The 20330-nt window shown below is 35.9% G+C and overlaps 2 protein-coding genes across 4 annotated transcripts; both read left to right on the top strand.

Moving 5' to 3' along the window:
• Positions 1-7537: 7537 nt before the first annotated feature.
• On the top strand, positions 7538-12630 carry LOC103714875 (DHHC-type zinc finger family protein). 3 transcript variants are annotated; one of them, XM_008802316.4, is made up of 7 exons: positions 7538-8029; positions 10521-10613; positions 10727-10828; positions 10979-11047; positions 11794-11892; positions 11986-12081; positions 12193-12630. In XM_008802316.4, the coding sequence occupies exons 1-7, from the start codon at positions 7772-7774 to the stop codon at positions 12280-12282; spliced, it is 807 nt and encodes a 268-aa protein (XP_008800538.4). In that variant the 5' UTR covers positions 7538-7771; the 3' UTR covers positions 12283-12630. The 3 variants fall into 3 exon arrangements, 2 of the variants coding, with proteins under 2 accessions (XP_008800538.4, XP_008800537.4); XR_605284.5 differs by having other exon boundaries at positions 7645-8029; positions 10518-10613; positions 11975-12081; XM_008802315.4 differs by having other exon boundaries at positions 7648-8029; positions 10518-10613.
• A 1536-nt stretch (positions 12631-14166) lies between these two features.
• Positions 14167-18795, top strand: WCRKC2 (WCRKC thioredoxin 2). The gene is made up of 5 exons (XM_008802314.6): positions 14167-14697; positions 15473-15547; positions 15789-15855; positions 18411-18428; positions 18519-18795. The coding sequence occupies exons 1-5, from the start codon at positions 14306-14308 to the stop codon at positions 18615-18617; spliced, it is 651 nt and encodes a 216-aa protein (XP_008800536.3). The 5' UTR covers positions 14167-14305; the 3' UTR covers positions 18618-18795.
• The last annotated feature ends 1535 nt before the right edge of the window (positions 18796-20330 follow it).

The raw sequence follows: 20330 nt of genomic DNA, 5'->3' as shown, positions 1-20330 counted from the left end.
GAGAGGAGGGGAACCCGGAAGGGGTATATATAAATAAATTGATCTAGAGTTATGGCTTGTGATATTTCAACCCATATCTATGGACAGTTCCACGCTTTATGCTTCCTTATAAGCAACACCCATATTGCTTAGAAAGAAAATTATAGCTATAGCTTCTTCTTTCCCCTCAAAAAACAACTAATTCTCTTCTACAACAATTTTATTAAATCATAGAATGGAAGAATATATAATTTTTCAACAATTAATTTGGAATAAAAGAAGGAAAATCCTCCAACCATAGTTTTTTTTTTTTGCCTCGATCAAAATGAGACCAACCCGACTATCTCAGCTTCGGTTGTGATCTTGTACTTCCAAGGACCAAAGGACCAACTTGCCATTTTTTTAAGCTCCTTGGAAGATGATAATGCTTGATTAGCTTGAGACTTGGGATAACAAAGTACCCATGACATTTGCTAGCCAAACTAATTATAGGGAAAGTTGTCCTTATTGACATGAAGCTGAACAAGCATAGAGTGCAGAATTGATTCTTTGACATCATATCTGACACATCTGTGATGGATTAAAAAAAAAAAATCAATTCAGGCACTTAACAATACCATGAACATTAAGTAATATGCCTGCTTGTCCCAAAGATATACTCGTTATTGTTTGCTCAAATCTTGAGCTACCGCCATGAACTGCCAAGCAAATATTTGTCAAACTATACTTCGAAATTCGAACTTGTTCTTTACTTGTAGCCTCCTCTTGCTATAATTTTTGATTTCTATAGATAGATAAGAAATTTCCTACAGGGAAATTCAGTCGGGCATGAAGCTCTCGTTTTATTGGGTGAGATCATGTTACTGTCTTTATTTTCTGTTAACTGCGAAGTTAGACAACTCAACTATAATGGAGGAACCTAATGATTATATCCTTCAAATAGGACATTGCTTTATCAGCTGATGTGTTGGCAAACATTATGAGACTCACCAGCCACACCAACAGGAGTCGATGTACTTCGTACATTCATATATGGAATCCATAACCAAAGCATATATGCCACCTAATAGATCAAATGGGGTTCAATACATTTATTTTATTAAGTTGGATTGGTGCACTTTTCCTCAATGATTTGTAACACTTCAGTTACAATTCAAATTATTCTATCTCATTAGTAATTTGTTATCATAGTCTAGCTTGAGTTGGATTGGCCTCCATTACTCGATTTAAAGGATATCGGTCTCTTGAAACCCACACTCCACTCTGTGACTGCACAGCACCTGCAAGACTATGTAATATGCATGGGATTGGTGATTTATAAAGTAGACGTTATTTGGATGTCCTAATTAAAAACAACCAGATTCATGTATGGTTTTGGGTATCTCAGAAGAGCAACAATTTTGCTTGATCAAATACCAAATAGCAGATCCATTGCAGGATGATTAGCAAGTAGAATGCAAGATTTCAGTCCACATGAAAAGCCAGTATTTCTCTCGCATGCTTGCACCTTCTCTCACAGCTAACAACTCCCGAATAAACACATACAATATGACATGTAGCTAAGGCTGCAAATGGGTCGGGTTGACCCATGACCCTACCTGACGCATTTTGGAGGACTTGTAGGGCCAGTCGGGTTCTAAAATTGAGCTTGTTCCATTTTTCGGATCGGGTCTGGGTTTACTGAATTTAGACCCGACCCGACCAATTTGAAATTTGGAAAATTTTGAGTTTTCAATTCTATGACCCTACCTGTCCGATCTGAATCTGTAAAATTATTTGGGCCTACGGGTTGCAGCTTTGCGGGAATGCAAACACAAGTTCTGAAGCCATAGATGGGTTGACTTAAATCGGACCCAACTCAGATTTAATTTTTTGGGGTTGGATCCGGTTACACATGGATCCGACCCGACCAAATCTTCTATTGGATCAGGTCTGGAGAATTAGGACCCGAATAAAAAATCGAATTGAGTCAGGGTTACTCATGATCCGACCTAACCCATTTGCACCCTACATATAGCTAAGTTGCTTGGGGTTAATATTTCTCCTCTAAACAATATTCAGAAGCGAAATCTGTAGTACATGAGCAATAACCTGAAAACCTAAAAAAGGTGGTGATGCAGTAATAAGATCTAATCACCTACCTTGAAATGAGATAACAATGTAAAGATAGTACAAGGAAATTTAATCAAACAATGATAGTACAAGGTTGGCATTCAAGTCTTGCTTACCTTAATACTATCCATAAAAAGTAAAAACAGAGGTCTAGGTTTGGACCATGAGCCTGTCCATCCGATGTAGATAAACAAGTGAGAAATTTCAAAAATCATGAGATGCTACTTATAGCTTTCCACTAAGGCACAAATTCCCATGCCAAAAAGTAATTAACTAGAAAAACCACATGGTGGCGGTCCATTATGATAACGCTCAATCTTATAACAAACCAATCCTAGCAGTTCTTTGCATTAATTGTCCATTATGATGACGTTCAATCTTATGACAGATCAATCCTAAAAGCTTGTCGCTTTGTTATCAATCAATCTATATTATAGCTTCACTTAGTTGCTCATATTTTCTGTAGAAGATTTCTCTCTCTCTCTCTCTCTCTCTCTCTCTCTCTGTGTGTGTGTGTGTGTGTGTGTGTGTGTGTTGGCGAGTCCACTAAAATAAAAGGACAGAGATCCATTTGGTGGAATTAACCGGGTCCAATTCTTGAACGTCAAAGCTTCTAGCAGAGAACCTGTCCTCCTAGTAGATGCGACGCATTGTCGTTACCTTTTGTTCATTGGCAAACAAGGAGGATTTTTTTGTTGATCAATGTTTGTAATGCTGAGTCCATGAACATCATTTCAACCATAAGCTTTATATAATGGGCAGAAGGACGGTTAATCCATCAAATCATGGTAAGAGTCGTGTAAATTTCATGCTCATTTTCATGGGTGTGACAAATATGGAGGACGCTTTGAGTAGGTTGAGAAGGTGAATTCACAAAATTTATCGGATGGAGGTTAACAAGTAGGCAAAGGGAAATAAAATTAAAGATCTCTGTTCTAGGCTCTTCTGCTACCCAGAAGCACAATGAGGCAACGAACTTGGGGTAAGCACAACCTTAGGCAATATTTTATAGTTAGAAACTTAAAAATATTGGAGAATTCATTATGCTGATGCATAATTTTGAGTCGGACACTTAAAAATTCCAGAGAAGTTCCCAAACTTGTAGAAGGCTTGGTTGACGTAGTCCACCATCAACCACATATCTCGGCTGCCTTGGCCTGGTGGATATCAGAAGTCCAAATTGATGTTTAATTGAACTCCAGTTGCACCGACGCATTTTTGAGAATAGAAAGGTGTACACATGCGTAGACCGATTCCTATATAGGTGATTTTTTCTTGCACAATACTCAATTTCTCATCTGGATCCATACTGGTTAGCCGAATATATCTGAATTGATGCAAATCTGGATATCATTAATATCCGATCCATATTTGTTCCATATGAGCTGACGATCGAACCATTTCTCTTGTCGTTTAGCATTTTGAGATTCTCTCATTTTTTGCAATATTTTTTATTTATAATAAAATAGGTGTAGAAAGACGGTAGGAGAATATATCATTGGATTGCACAATCGTTGCCTTGAGATCTAAGCAGTATCGGTGATTCTTTCTTGCACAATACTCAATTTCTCATCTGCATCCATACTGGTTAGCTGAATATATCTGAATTGATGCAAATTTGGATATCATCAATATCCGATCCATATTTGCTCCATATGAGCTAACGATCAAACCATTTCTTTTGTCGTTTAGTATTTTAAGATTCTTTCATTTCTTACAATATTTTTTATTTATAATAAAATAGGTGTAGAAGGACAGTAGGAGAATCTATCATTGGATTGTGCAATCGTCGTCTTGAGATCTATACAATATAGGTTATTCTTTCTTTCACAATACTCAATTTCTCATCTGTATCCATACTGATCAGCTGAATATATCTGAATTGATGCAAATTTGAATATCATCAATATCCGATCCATATTTGCTTTATATGAGCTGACAATCAAACCGTTTCTTTTGTCGTTTAGCATTTGGAGATTCTTTCATTTTTTACCATATTTTTTATTTATAATAAAATAGGTGTAGAAAGACAGTAAAAGAATCTATCATCAGATTGCACGATCATCATCTTGAGATTAAAAAAAAAAAAAAAAAAAGAAAAAAAGCTATCATGCGATAGATAGACGACGTGAAAGAACCACCCTTCTTTCATCCTCCGTACTTTATCTTAATCAATGGATTAGATTGTCATCTAATCTTTTAGAACAACATGCACCACTCATTCTTCCTAGGTTATTATTGCTGCTCTATTAGATTCTCAGATGAGCGTACGCTGCAATACCAACCACTAAACATATAACGAACTACAAAGAGTACACGATTTTAGGTGTCATCCCCATCATAGTGATATAAATATATATATATATATATATATATATGTAGGGCTAAACAAATGTTTGTTCCACTAACAGCGCCGAATGCTGGTACTGAGACAGGATGGTACAGGCGGTGAGGAGTGTATCGTGGGATGTCGCCACCCACTCGACGAATTGCTCGGCTTAAACAAGCTACGCGTGAATCTTTTGGTCGAGTGGGGCGCCGGGTGGCCTCATCATTATTTCGATCAGGACCACGCCGTGATCTTTTTTTTATCATGTACAAGACCGTGCCGTTATCATGGCCAACAACCTAGTACCGTTAATTAGTTTCGATGCACTGGCGTCCATAATGGGCACCGTTCTCAAGATCTAGGTTCCCCTGCTTTCAAGGGGCAAAAAAAAAAAAAAAACTTTGGAGATCCGTGGTGCCCGGCCGGCTCATATATATTTTTTTAATAGTTTTATTGTTAGTGTGATCCAACCTTAATCTAATAGAATCGGAATAGCTTTAATTATTGACCAGAGATTCGAGATTTATATACAAGAGTTTGTACGGATCCTTTGTCCCTGCCCGCCCGCCCCTTGTTTTTGTGAACCCACCCGGAAAACCATTAACCTCTCTCCCAATTACCACGCCAATATTACAAGTGACGCAGATTATTACATGATTCCTAAATTATTCTAACAAATTTATGCTGACGTTTTTTTTAAATAAAAATATAAATATTATTATATTATAGTTCTAAAATCTTGCAGGCAGTCACTGTTCCTCCTCTTTTTTTTGGAAAACTCGAGTATGCAGTGATTTATAAGGGATTTTTCTGATATAATGCAGATTTAAGGAGTGAAAACTGTGGTAATAGTGAAAAGATGAGCTCCAAAGTAATCGTTGATTTAGTAATCTATTTTGTCCTTGCACGCAATGTATGTCCTTGCACGCATTGTATGCATGTGCACACTTGTCCATACACATGGAAGTGAGCCTGCCATGATACATATTCTTAATTCTTGATACAAAAGGTCACATGCACATGTCTTATCTTCGAGCCCTAGCATGTGATTATGCGCATAAAGTTATGCTAAGTAGGGATTGACAGAACCATAGGTTGTTTGTTTGGATCTCAAAGTACTCACATTGATTATTTTGGAGCCTAGTGAAGTGCATTTTCTGTGTGCTTGCTTCCAAGAAACAAGTGTTAAAGAGATGAATCTAGAGTGATGTTCAATGTTACTAGCCACTCAGATCCATGTAACTTTAAACAATCTATTGTGTGCGCCGGATTATTAGTTTAACAAAACAATAGAATGATCAGTTAGTTGCTATTAATTCATTTTAAAATTTAGTTGCCTTCAAAGTAGAAGGGTGGCTTTTCCTTCTCATTTAGCTTAAGACTAGAGCCTGCATAGGATGCAGGTTAAAGGAAGCAAGGATGCCAATAATGATCATTTTGATTTATTTTTTTACTTTAAAAAATAATTTTAGTTTTATCATAATAGAATTTATATAATTTGACTATTAAATTGCCTCTTTTTTTTAGTATTGAAGCTTTCTCTCTCTCTCTCTCTCTTTCCCATAGAGAGGAAAGATTAAAACCAAGAAGAATCTATATATACTAGGGAACAACAATATCATAGATTTAGAGATAAAATAGAGATTGGTTGGGGAGTTGCTAAGATATAGTCCTAGAGATGAAACAAAAGAATAGTGATATTATGGGTGAATGGAGCCCACATTTTTTCTCTCGTCTAATCATTCGATAATAATGACTGAACAACTAGCCATAAAAGACACTAAGAGGCAAACTCATGCTTCGCAACGGAATCTGTGTTATGCGAAAATAGTTCTAATCATTCATTTAACTAAAGGGAGAAGAGAAGGTTGGGATATTATTTCTTACACTTGGAAGTTCAGGTTCTTGAAAAGTTACTTATTCATAGACTCTTCATATATCTTTTCTTTCCTATTCCATTTGATTTCTCTTTTGGCATAGCAGTAGTATAAGATGCATATATGAATAATATAATAATACTATTGATATAATTCTATTATTTGTCACATGAGATTTTTGTAAGAAGGATATCCATTGATACAACACAAAAGCATACACTTGTTTGAATGCCTTGATTCCATGAAAAACTTATGATAGATTACAAGATTATAGTGGCTAGTTGTTGTTGCCTTATAGACATGAATAAAAGAGAAGCTAGAAGGTCGATAAAACTTAGGCCGCATCAATCCTAATGTTTTTGTAATTAGAAACCATTGAAAAAGGTGGTTTTCTCATCCACATAAAAATTAGGATTGCATAAAATTGGCCAGTTTTCTTGCCCATTCATCTCCTCTTTCATTTCATCTATAAAAGTTAATAAACTCATCTACTAGAAAGCAACAATCCCACCCCTCATATCTTATATAAGGATAGAGTAGCTTGGTGTCCAAATTAACTATTCATAAATTATTGAGGATATTATAAACATGCAACTTTCATCCTTCACCTATTTTTCATTAATTGGCAAAAGATAATTCACACTCATACTCAAGAAACTATTTTTTCTCATTTTGATTTTGAAGCCATTCGAGTGATTTCCACACCTTTCTAGCTAAGTCTTATTTAATTATCATTACGGTTATTCTTGATGATAAATTTGCATCGTTCCCACTATAAGTGTGTTAAATTATGTTAATGTGCATGTGGTTATGGGTGCAAAGTTAAAATTATCTATAGGACTCTTTCGGTACAAAATTACATATGGAACTTTCACAAAGCATTTTAGTGGGCATATATTGAAAATGAATTTGCGCTTATCAATGAAAAGAGCCAAATGGATTCTTTCTCGGGCAATGAAGTTACTTCAATAATTGTAGAGTTAGCAGCAAAATTAAAGGAGTTAATAAAAAAATTAAAATATAATATTTAAGTTCTATGAAGGCTTATGTACAAAAGTAATTAGGATGTTAATTTAAACTATTCTCAGTATTTTTTTCTCGATTGTAGTTTACTTGGCATAAGTTTTTTAAGGTATAGTAAACAAACGCCTACTTATTCTTGCTAAGCTCAATTCTTCGCAAGTAAACTACCTAGGCAAGTAACATGAAATATTTATACAGGTAGGGAGTTCCTGGAGGAGGAGTCGCCTAATCAACCTACTATCGGTCATGCCTGTGCCGACTTCAGTTCAATTTTACAAAGTCGATCCCAAGGCTTTCGCGTTATAATTTCAAGAGCTGGCCTCGTCCAATTAATAAAAGATAAAAAAAATTTTCTCACGAATCCTCGCAAAATTCCCAAATCCCCTATTCCGACCCCCGCCCCGCCTCGTCTCCCGTCTCTTCTACCGAGGATCTCCGATTTCGACCGGAGATGGGGGACAAGAAGGGCCGATTTCTGTCCCTTCCCGTTATCTTGGTGATCTCGCTGATCGGGTTCGTTTACTACACGACGGTCTTTGTCTTCATCGAGGACTGGTTGGGCCTCAGCACATCTCTAGGGTTCCTTAATTATCTAATCTTTAGTTGGGTCGCTTTCATGAGCTTGCTGTCGTTCTTCGTCGCCGTCATCAAAGATCCCGGCGGCGTTCCCACTTATTTTGCCCTAGACTGGGAAAATCCCCCCAAACATGTAAGTCAGTTGCTTTTCTTTTCTTAATTTGATTTTGTGTGGTGTTTTCTTTTCTTAATTATGGTCTTGGTTGTGATAATTGCTGACTTGGATCATGTTATGATGATTTTGTGGTAAAAATTGGATCTTGAGCTGTTTTGCTGGATGAGTAGATTGTAAAATTTTTATGAAACCTCGAATCCCCTGCTGCGGAGGCTACAATTTGGGGTTATAGATTCTTTACTATTATTAACGAAAATATTGCTGCTTTTTTTGTTGGGATTAGTAGAAAGCTTCGTCGGGGACCAATTGCAGGCGATACGCAGTTCTTGAATTTTTGGTTACTGGGAAGATCTGTAAATTACCATTAGGATAGGTGCATAATTAGGCTGAATGAACTCAGTTTAACAATTTGCTACACGTCCTTTTGATTGCTGTGAAGTGAGTTCGACGTTGAGGGTTTGTTTTAGGTCTTCTCAAAGCTTAGAACCCTTGTTTCCTGACCTTGTGGCAGAAAGCACTCAGACCTCTTCTGCTTCAGGTCTTCTGATTTTCAACTGTTGTTCTGACTTCCCCACACTGCCGTGCTGGGTGCTGATGGGAGTTATATATGTCACATGATGAAAAAGAAGTCTGGTCAGTAAAAAAAAAAAATAGTTCTTTTTGGTTATAGGTTAGCTAACCATTTTGTCATGTCACATGTCTGGACAAAAGTATATGTCTGAGCAAGCACAAGAACACGATTCAACGACAATATCTGATCTTGTATTGTTGGTTGATCCCGTCAATATGTGCAACCAAGTTAAATACTTGACAGAACAATATCAAGATTCTATAAATATGTAAATTGAAAGCCCAAATAATCCCTGTGGAGTAGAAATTGTGGTCTAGGCATTATAGTTTAATGGAGTTTTGACGAAGGGGAACTTGCATAATTATTTTTAAGAAAGATTTTTAAGTAGTATCAGATCTAAATTTAGATCTGAGCAAAACCCTGCATAACTGAGATGACTTTGAGCTTGCTCACCTAGATTCAGTGTTCATGACTTGTCAAACAAACTTATAGCATTCTTTGAGCATACCTACCTTTCATGAATTCCTGATCTGGTATTAGGTTTCGTTTCAACATTATAGTATAGTCATTTTTTCTTCTGTCAACTATCCACTTGAATTACAAGTTTTCATGTATAAGAATATATCTGGATATATTTTCATAGATGGTTTATTAACCTTTATCTGTATCCAGACTACTGTATCAAGACTATGTAGCCTAGAAGTTCTTCTTATCTCGATTCTATTCGGCTCTAGGTTACATTTCTACAGCTTAGTTCTCCTGATGGTAACCACGAAGCTACACCCTTCTTTGGAGTTACTGAGTGGCGTTGCAGGGAGTTTTGAAACTACTCTTAGGTTTTCTTGAAGCAAGATTGCAATTGATGTATAAAGAGGAAAAGGCCTGCTTGAAACTCTAGTCCCCTAGTGAAGTATGGCAGTCCACTTTGCCACGCTTTATTCTGTTGTTGATAGTTTCCTCTAGTGGGAGGCATTGGCAAGGCTTTGCTAAGGCAGATGAAATCTGTATGGACGACAAGCAAGATTTTTTGCTAATGTATCAATTTTCCTTCAAGTTCCTATAAAGATAAAAATATGCTCTTTCCTTTTTATTCCTTTTCTTTTTATTCTCCTTCTTTGGTAATGATGTTAAGAGCATGGCCATTTATTTGCATATAAATTCAGAGACTTCCTCATGTCAAATACTTGGAATCACCTTCCAAATTTCCAACACAAAGTGTGGTGAAACTGCTACTTTGTCCAATAAATATGCTCTTCTGGAAGCTGCTTTGGGTAATCAAATGTAAGAAAATTCATCTAAATGCTTTGATAAATTTGAAACGTCAATAAGAGATACTAATACAAATTCAAACATAACCATTTTATAATTTGACATGCTTTTTTCAACTAGTTGTCAAACCAACATCAATCCTCCATCCTTTTCGTCCAGGCTTGGGACCAGTGGTGTTTAATAATAGCTCATCCACAATGATAGATTGACTCTCCTGAGTCTGTACCACTATTCATGGGATTAATATCCTCACGAATGATAGAGTATCTATAACACGATAAACCCTCCATAATAAGGGTCTCTTCATGGAAGAAGACTGTGGCTAGAATTGAACATCTTTATCTGATTATATTGTAATAGAGATGGCAGTTCTATTTATAAGAGCCGGCATTTATGTTATGTTTCCAACCATATTCTTTCCAAGTTGGGCACCTTTATATCTTTCAACTGCCATACAGAAGTGAAGGCAATAGTTTGCTAAGTTAGTAAAACTAGAAGTGGTCACTTCCATAGAGTATCTAATCTACTAGGTTTCTGAAACCAAGTTATTTTGTTTTGACATATCTTTTTGCATCAAATATAAAAATTCATTGAGCACTACAAAGGATCATCAAATCTCAAAGTTTCTAGTGATATGTAAGATCCTAATTTTCAGATGGCTTCCAGCAGGGTGTAACCTCAAGATATTGTGATAAGTGCTCCACTTACAAGCCTCCTCGATCACACCATTGTCGAGTCTGCAAAAGGTGTGTGTTAAAAATGGTAGGTATGATTTTTATTTTTCTTAAATATTTAATGTTTAATAGTAATGTTCAGGTTATTTTCTTGTCTGTTGAATCATCAAACAAAAGGTAATTATGTCCTGTTGGTTGCAGGATCATCATTGTGTCTGGATAAGTAATTGCGTGGGCTATGGAAACTATAAGCCCTTCATCATCTTTATCTTACATGCAGCTACAGGATCCATCTATTCTACGGTTTGTGCATGCTTTGACCTGCCAGGAATTAACTAATTTTGGGACATGAGCATGTCTTGGATACTTGAATCCTTAATGACAATATACTATCTTCAATATGTCACTGAACTGTGACAGTAATGTATGGGGTGCTACATTAAAATGTTTCAGGTGATATTTGTGAGTAGTATCCTTCAAAAGGATCATGATTTCAGCAGAACTTCTCGCAAGCTTTTTTATGTAAGTATGTTTTGTTCATGATTGCTTTAATTAATTAGGTTTATTGCACTGGACTTCTACCTCTGTAAATTGCATTTAATATGTATGATTTGTCTGTAATTTGCTCTCTCAATTTTAAGAATGGTCTAGATTCATCTTGATGTGTTAGATCTGTATGTAGCATACAGCATGATAGACTGCCCTTTAAACATTGAATATATTTTGCATATTTGGGAAAATTATGTTTGCAAACATCGAAAATTGTTCTCAGACCATATTTCTGTGCTATAGTGCATGATAATCCAAGTTTGGAGAGTGGCCATTATTCTATACCCTTTAATGGACAGTTTATGCAGTGTGCATCAACTTTAGAGTACCCTGTACTTCCTTTCTGTGACATATAGTTGAAAATTTTATTTCTCACAGTAAAATCCTTTCATTGACTTTTATTTATACTGTTGAATATGAAGCAAACTAGGTCCGGCTCCTCTAGTTCGACATAAACATATTCATTTGGCTGCCTATTATGTTTGATACTTTCTCATATTATGCTATGAAAATCCAATTGCTTTACTCAAATTAGTGGATTAAAGAGACCACAAGAAAACAAATAAGACAAAGCAAGGGGAAATTCAAAATCAAATGGGTTTTAGTTCTGAATAATGGGTTTTAAAATGTGGGCTATTGTCAATCTTATCTTTATAGTTCTTTCCGTTTGAGAAATACTCTGCCGACTAGGATACTGCTAATGGGACTATACACTACAGGTCTTATGCGGTTTTGTGATGATTAGCTTAAGCTTGACTATAGGTACTCTGCTGGGTTGGCACATATATCTCCTAACACACAACATGACAACCATAGAGGTGGGTATATAATCTGGACTTCAATTTGTGTAGTCCAAGCTCTCTTGTATTATTCTGGTTGTGACTTATGTCTGACTACCAGCTTTCTATCAGTATCGAGAGGCTGTTCGAGCAATGTGGCTAGCTAGGAAAAGTGGTCAGAAGTATCGCCATCATTTTGACCTTGGTGTATATAAAAATCTTAGCCAGGTACAACAGCTCTCTGTCTTCTCCTTCTATACATTCATGCATTTCAATTTCCATCGTAAGTTTCTTTTCATATACAATTTCTGACATAATGTAATCTCCTTTTGTTAACAGATTCTAGGTCCAAATATGTTCAAATGGCTTTGCCCCATGGCATTAGGCCATCTCAAAAATGGGACGGAGTTTCCCATTTCAAATGACTGAACCCAATTTGCATCTACTTTAAAGTCTGGGAATTTTAAATCGGTGGCTAGATTGCTATTTATGTGCAATTCATCCTGGTCGGCCTCGTTGAAGCCGTCTGTCAACCTTGCTGCATGTTTTTTTGGGTGAGAGAGAGAGAGAACAAAATCCAACAACAGTTTGTTTGAAGCACCACAAGGATGATCCCTCATAACTGGAACATTGTATCATAATTCCTATACAAGTTCTTATTTTTGAGCTCAAAATCACCTTTATCCTTGCAAGGTTTCCCCCCTTTGCACAAGAGTTGTATGGTGATTTGTTGATTGATAGATATGTTGATTAATAGATATCTTTTCACACTGGTTATTGGTTCGGCAGTTGATTGATAATTACACATCTATTATTGCTATGCGATAAATCCCTTTTGAATTCGAGGGTGCAATTAAGGTCTCAAAGGTGGTTAGACTCTTTTTCACTATTTTGGGAGATATTTGGATGCTTAAGTTGTCAGATATCCAGGTACATCAATATTTTACATATTTTTTCATGCTTCCATTTTTCAGTCTTCATGTTCAGATTTTTGTTTCACCATAGTATCAGATGCCTACCAAAGACCTTTGAGATGCTGGAGTTTCAAACACCTTTGTTAAGGTATGTCGTTGATGTAGATAAGAGTGGTCATGATTTTATTCCGATGTTCTGTATTTTGGTTAAAATTTCTTATTTATCTTTTAAAAAATTCCAATTTAAATCCTAAATTCTTTGCTATACTAAATTGCATCTACCATATTATTGAAAATAAATCAATAAAAATAGATATGTATGAAAGGAAAAAGGGAAAGGAAAGGGAAGAAAGGAGTGCCCTCTGGATATCCTAACCCACCTAGCATATGTGCGTCGTTACGTGCAAAGCAAGCATGAAAGATATATCATGACAAATAATTTAACATGCTTATTATATGCAAATGAAATATTTATCGGGCTCATAATTGCTGACTTGGATAATTTTACAATTAACTGATCCATTATATTTGATAATAAACCTGCAAATTGCATCGATTCTCTCTTGTCATGTCGCAAGAGAATTGTTTCTGTGCATATGACAGAGCGATGTAGTTTACTTAAAATTACACTTGCTTTGTGTAAGAAAATACTTAGCTTATTTGGATAAATCATATTTTTCTTAAAATAAATTTATTGTTAGGAAGAGATAATTCATATTTTTAATTTTTTTGGAGAGAATTTCAAGGTCCTATACTCACACTTGTACTTATACAGATTGACCAAAGAACTCAGCATCGATTTACACAAATTTTACTTCTTTTTAGGCATCTCAATATTAGATTTAACAAACTAGAGAACTTAATGTCGTCGCTGTTTCCCAATTTATCATGCATTAACAATTTACGATATATATATATATATATATATTACATCATGCATTAACAATTAGGTTTTTTTTATGAATATCCTTCTACAAATTTAAATTTGTATGAATGCCCTCTTAAATTTATATTATTTTTCATACTCATAAAATGCTATTTTTGTACAAATGCTTCTAATATAACGGTCCTTCTCACACTATTAATAAAAACCACATTATTTTAATTAAAAATAAAATAAAATTTTGAAATTATTTTTTTGTCTTTCATCGCAATCGCCTTGTAAATATTTTCTTTTTGCATATCTATCTATTAAAGATATTTTAATCATTTTAATTTAAAATCGTTAATTTGTTAATGGCATGGCATGGATATATTTGCAAAAATAAAGATTAAAAAAATAGAGTAAGAAAGCAAGTTTTACGAAAATATATATGTAAATATCAATTTGGGAAGGGTGTTCATGCAAAATTTGGTATTTAGGAAAATATTCATGCAGAAAAACCCTTGACATTTACTGAATTAATCGTCTGGGAAAATTATCAAAATCCCTGAGCGAATCTCGAATTATATTTGTGTTACTGAAACCAGCAGTCCGATGTACATAGCTGTTCCTCGTGCTACGCCGGAGAATTAGCCCTTAGCGCGTTTACTTCGCCATGACCGAGTCTCTTCTCCTCTCCTCCTCTCCCTCCACCGGCGCCTCTCGCAGCCTCTGGCCATCCTCATCACCCTGCTGCCCCTCTCCTCGATCTGTCCTCCTCCGCCTCCCCCGCCGTCGCCGCCTCGAAACCACAAGCCGCCCTCTTTCCTCCGCCTCGATCGCAGGCAGTTCGAGATCTCCGACTTCCAGGCTTAGCACGCCTATCTTCGTCTCGGCGGCGGCCGCCGCCTGGAGCGGGGTGGAGGAGGTCCCGCCGCCGGAGGACCGCCTTGATGACGGCGGCGATGGCCCTAGCTTGATCGAGCTCGTGCCCATCCTCTCCGAGGCGCAGTTCGATCGGGTCATCGCCGAGGCGCAGCAGCTCGAGGAGTCGGTGGTCGTGCTCTGGTTCGGTTCTGGACCTTGCCTTTCTTATTTTCTGGGGATTTGTTTGTTCTAAATTTGATGCTTTTTAGACTTAGGTTTTATTTAATTTTCGTACGGACCTGGTTCAATTCGGTTGTTTGATCAAATCGATGAAACCTCGCTTCATTCTAGTGGGCAGTCACCTCGCAATGCGTCTTGTGTTTCTTATCCAGCTCGCTCCAATCGTAGCCTGTAACCATGCCACAAATTGTGGATCCATGGTTGATCAATTCATGTTGCAGCGACTCTTTTCTTGTGGCTTCTCGCCAAACAAATAAGCAGTACCTTGTAACACTGTAGTTGCCCCAAGTTGCGCCTTTGTTGTTTACACTTCCAGCATGAACATCTTATCTTCACATCTAACTACTTTAACTAAACTGTGCATCTAGTAAAGCAGTACAGAATTACTACACATTTGACATCTTCCATCAGTGGCTGCTAAATGCATCCCAACAAGCACCATCCAATGCTTCAATTATACTTTCAAAATTGGTCAAATAAATTGGTGCATGTTAGTTGCTCGAAGGTATCACTTTATATTCAAGTCCCTATACTTCAAGTCTGAATTTACCAAAGAAAAGTCATTTTGTGTATAAGCATGACATGTCACTTTGCACCATTTTACATCTGTTCGATTATTTATTTGCATACTTACTTTTGTATAGAATATTTTCTGGATGGCATGTTACATGTAAATGGTTCTTTTGTTGGCGCTCATGCGAAGTTGGTACATATTTGAGCTGATGTTGGCATGTAGGATGGCAAACTGGTGCAGAAAATGTATATATTTGAAACCCAAATTGGAAAAAATGGCAGCGGATTACTTTCCAAGGTTAGAGAACAGTCTGCTTTTAATATTTTCCATGGATTGGATTTGTGATTTGCAAGTTTATTGATGGATTAAGTAGCAAATTGATCTGACAAGGTATGTGGTACTAGTCGTGCAATGTTTAGTAAAATTCATTATACCTAGACTAATTCGCTGCTACCAATGGAGCTTCTTATGACTTAATTCAAGCTTACTGATTTATTTGATTGATTCTGATGTTCCAAATATCATGCTGTTGGTGCAGAATTAGGTTCTACTGTGTAGATGTCAATGCAGTTCCTCAAAGGCTTGTGACTCGGGCAGAAATTGCTGTAAGTTTAGACTTCTAACCCACACTATATTATTCTCTTGTTCATCTAAACACATTAAAAAATTGAAAAATAGGAATAATCTACAAGTGATCATTAGTTTTATAAAGAGGATCTAATACTGTATGGAAAATTCGTGATTTGAGTGGATTGTACATCGGTACCTTTCCTGGTCTGTTTTGACCATATGGATAACTAAAAGAAACATATATTATCTACAAAGCCTGACACGAGAGAGAGAGAGAGAGAGAGAGAGAGAGAGACGTCTAGAAGATTTATTTGGTGCCCTAACTATTGTAATTTAAATGGGGGAAAGGGAGTCCAAAACATTCTCTAGTAGGTTCATTGAACTATTTTCTGGCCAACATACAAGGATTTGATCAGAATTCTATTTCACAAGACAAGACCGAAAAAAGAAAATTTGATGCGATAAAGTACCTGTGGAGTATATAGAAATGAAAATTTGCACATACATTATCCCATAGCCTGAAATATGCGCATTTTTGAGACAAGCATTGAAGGCCAATTTAATTCCACTTGCTAGTTTGCCTGCATCTTTAGCTATGTTGTGTTTCTTCATGAAAAATATCGAAAACTTAGTTACAAATCTAACTGGAAATTAGAACTGAAGCTTTGATGGTTGGACTATTGCTTTGATAGTGTACTGCTATTTTAAATATTTTTAATGGCACTATTATTGCCAACCATCTTGAACTTTTTCACTTGACCCCCCCCCTCCAAAAAAAAAACCCTTGAGAAATTGATTTTACTTGCAACAAATTACAGTCAAGCAATCTGAAAGCTAAAAATAGATTCCTCCATTTCCTGAAGTATGCTATTGTTTTGAGGAGATGGAGTAATTTCCTCTAGAGGTTGCAACATTTATTTTGTGTTATAATGTCTGAGGGTCTGGCACCCATATAATTGTCACTAGGGTAATGCTTATGTCCAATTGTGCATGTCACTGATGCATGCAGCCCGCCACAACCACCACCAACAACAAGAAAAACAACAGACTCTGATAGTTTTTCATTTAGCTTTCTGATTTAGAAGATAAAATTTATGTCTGCGTCAATTGTATTATGTCAACACCCTCATAATGTACTCTGAGTGGCAAAGAGTTGTAACTCCTTCATACAACTCAAGGTCTTCAATTGCGGTCCTTATATAGAATCTTCTTATTAGTTAGAAGCCCTATGTAAAACTTGTATGTTTTCCTTAAACCAAATTGCCACGTTAATTATTCTGTTCAATATTTTGTGAAGCACCCTTTCCTTTATCTCCTTCCCTTTCTCCTAGAATACTGAATTTAACAAAAAATGTTATTTATATAATGTTATTTATATAATGTAGGTAAGCACCAAACTTGTATCTCCTTCCTTTCCCTTTATCTCATTCTGAATCTCCTCTTAAGGGAGTGAAGTGACCAACCTTGCATTGTGTGGACTTCCCTTCCCCAATCCAGAACTAGTCGACCTTGTTATCACTTTATGTAGATTGAGAAATTTTATCTGTACTGCAATTTGACATTCAGAATGAGCCAAAAAAAAGCAAATTTACCTGATCCTACCTTTAAGAGGTCAATAAAAATTTCATAATGCAAACTCAGATTTAGACAATATGAGATGCCTTCATTCCTCTATGCTCATGTCAGTGATACAATTTAAATGCATGTTATTAATTAATTTTCTTTAATTAATTTTGATACCCAGAATTTAGTCTGAGAAAGTACAAATCATATTCTAGAGACTTGTTTACCATTCAAACAAATTATGGAAGTTCTACTCATAGTACTGACATTTGACAATTTATAGTACTTTTCGAGTAAATGTGGAAGCAGATCAGCCGAAAAGAAAATAGGTGACACTTGTTGCCTATAGTTATGGTGTCTGAGGGGACTGAAATTCCATATTTTCTATCAAGAATCCTTCCTTTCATATAGTTATGTGAGCCAGAAATTTGTTAACAATATGTAAAGGGTTGACCTCAGTTTGAAGTTCCGTCATCATAAGTTATCAGAACTCAATGGATCATAAGTTGATCCATATAATGATCCCATAGAGATGGGCTTAGCTTGTCAGTTAGGCTGTTCTCGTTATCTTCTTTTGGAATTTAATTACACAGAATGTGGTGGATATTTCTCTGCTTCTATGTTCACAGATGTTCTAAACATTTCAATTGTTATTCATATTCTTCTGGGTGCAGTCAATATAATTTTATGATGTTATGATAGAGATCACCTCTCAGTTTGTGGTTTATGTCCATAAGGTCAAATTGAAAATATCAAAAAAAGAGAAATTATTGTACATCTACTTGGCACTGAGGACTGTAATTACTTCTGTTGTATACTAATGTTCTGAGGTGCCTGCAGCATGGAATTTCACCATGCTGTTGCCTTCTGTATCTTTTTCTTGCAAATGAAATTCATTTTGATATCTTTAGTAGCATGGGTCGAATACTGGCATTTTTGTTATTTCCCAGCATAGATTCTAAGAATTCCGAATTGCTGAAACTTGCTTTTGTCTCATTGTGGGTATCTAAATTTTGAATTTGAGCAGAAGATGCCAACAATACAGGTAAACCAGAACCCAGTTTTTTTTCAATCTGCATACATCTCCATAAACTGTGTACAGCTTTTTCTGATGATTGCGTCATGCTTTCTACAGTTATGGAAAGACTCTAAAAAACAAGCTGAGGTAATTGGTGGACACAAAGCATGGTTGGTAGTTGATGATGTTCGGAGGATGATTGAGAATGAGGATTAATCTGGTGCACCTTTTTCCCTTATAATATTACATCATTTACTTTTCACTATGTTTTACAGTTGTTTGGATAAGCCAAATGTAAATCTCGTGCATCAAACTAAATCAAAATTGCACTTTAGTGCAATCAAACTCTTTTTATGCAATGAAGTCGACTCAGATTTGATATCTGTTCCGCAAATGCTGCTATTGAGATTTGAGACGTGCACGCTTGCTGGGCTTTATGTTTCTGTATTTAAATATACTCGTGCACCTGAGTCATATTCAAGACAGGTTCGATTTCTTACCTGATTAAAAGACTCTCCTGCATCCTTTGGGTAATGCTATTGGTGGTTTGCCATGGAACACGATTGGGAGAAAAATCTACATCAGTACCAATCCCCTTGATGCAATCGGTAATTCCAGACATTTTAGTTATGTTGGAGAACTCCTCTGAGGGCTCGCAAACTGTGGTTATATTGGAATTCCATGCGGTACGTATTACACAATTAGGCAATGTGCATATGTCTTGATGATTTTTTCTTTGTTGTCATGCGACTATGTATCGTGAGTTTGCTATCCGCTGAATATGAGAAACTAAGAAGCTTGTTCCAGTTGCAGGCATGCGCCAACAAAATAATCTGAAAAGGTGGTTGTATCCTCCACTTCAGTAGTGCTGGAATTGAAATAAAATATACGGTATATGTGGGTGTCACTGTAGGATAACTTGCTCACAAGTTGAAACAAAATATGCCGTATATATGGGTGTCACTGCAGGATAACTTGCTTACCACCGTAAGAGGGATGTGTTTTCTGGGGGAAAAAGAGAGAAAAAAGAGGGGTTGTGAAGCATGTCTTCAGTGGTGCTGCTGTTCATGTTTCTTTATTGCAAAGGAAACTCGGATCTTTGGGCTAAAGAGCATTAATCATGCTTATCTTTCTCGAGTTGGCTTGCTAACTGTTCGTTCCAATTTAGTGGCCTTCTACTTCGTAGATATTATGAGCTTGACATGGTAAGTCCTCAAAGTTTTAGCAGTCAGGTCGCTGGTACCATGTCCTGAAAATATTAGCGGTCAGATCGCTAGAATTACTAGTAAAAGTAGCATGCCTGTCTCTCTCTGAGGACTTAGCTGCCAAATTTTTATTTACTTAAATATTTTTTTAGAATAGTTGATGCTTAAGAAAGTAATTTTTATATATTTAGTTGATAATAAAAAAAGTGACATATTTTATAATAGGTTATATTTGGTTAAGCATTTTTTTTTCAGAAAAATTATGTAAAATACATGTTATATTATTAATAAAGAAAAAGATTTTATTACATTCTATCTAAAAATTTAAAGATATTTTTTGAAAAAAAAAATTACTACAATTCTCAGTTGGAGGAAATAGGACTTTTCTATATCTCAAATGATTTTTTTTTCAATAAAATATAAAAAAATTATTTTCCTGAAAAAGTTACTTCTTTATTTTTTTTATTTTTCTGTTGGTTATACTTTTCTTCATTCTGTGCGAACCAAATGAGTTCTCAGTATACACAAAGAAAATGTGGAATAAATTTTTTATCAATTTTTATTAAAAAATCTTGTCATAAGTGATGAGCATAATTATTTAGCAAATGACATAAAATCTCAGTAGGTCATGGGATGACATGCCATTTTTTTGAATTTCAGAAAAAACAAAACATTGCAGAGTGCTATATCTTAATTCCAGAGATCTAAAAAACAATATCATATT

This window comes from Phoenix dactylifera, chromosome 16, assembly GCF_051530095.1.
Source record: "Phoenix dactylifera cultivar Ajwa chromosome 16, Ajwa_hap1_PhDact_Kaust_v1.1, whole genome shotgun sequence".
NCBI lineage: Eukaryota > Viridiplantae > Streptophyta > Magnoliopsida > Arecales > Arecaceae > Phoenix > Phoenix dactylifera.
The sequence above is the reverse complement of the archived record's forward strand: the minus strand, read 5'-3'. Positions and strand labels throughout refer to the sequence as shown.

What these genes read in the sequence shown, in the direction of transcription:
- LOC103714875 (XM_008802315.4), top strand. Translation starts at nt 7,772, where the DNA reads ATGGGGGACAAGAAGGGCCGATTTCTGTCCCTTCCCGTTATCTTGGTG. An exon ending in CTTCTCGCAAGCTTTTTTAT is followed by an intron (nt 11,048 to 11,793) that starts GTAAGTATGTTT and finishes TATACACTACAG; the next exon opens with GTCTTATGCGGTTTTGTGAT. An exon ending in TATATAAAAATCTTAGCCAG is followed by an intron (nt 12,082 to 12,192) that starts GTACAACAGCTC and finishes TTTTGTTAACAG; the next exon opens with ATTCTAGGTCCAAATATGTT.
- WCRKC2 (XM_008802314.6), top strand. Translation starts at nt 14,306, where the DNA reads ATGACCGAGTCTCTTCTCCTCTCCTCCTCTCCCTCCACCGGCGCCTCT. An exon ending in GAGTCGGTGGTCGTGCTCTG is followed by an intron (nt 14,698 to 15,472) that starts GTTCGGTTCTGG and finishes GTTGGCATGTAG; the next exon opens with GATGGCAAACTGGTGCAGAA. An exon ending in GCAGCGGATTACTTTCCAAG is followed by an intron (nt 15,548 to 15,788) that starts GTTAGAGAACAG and finishes CTGTTGGTGCAG; the next exon opens with AATTAGGTTCTACTGTGTAG.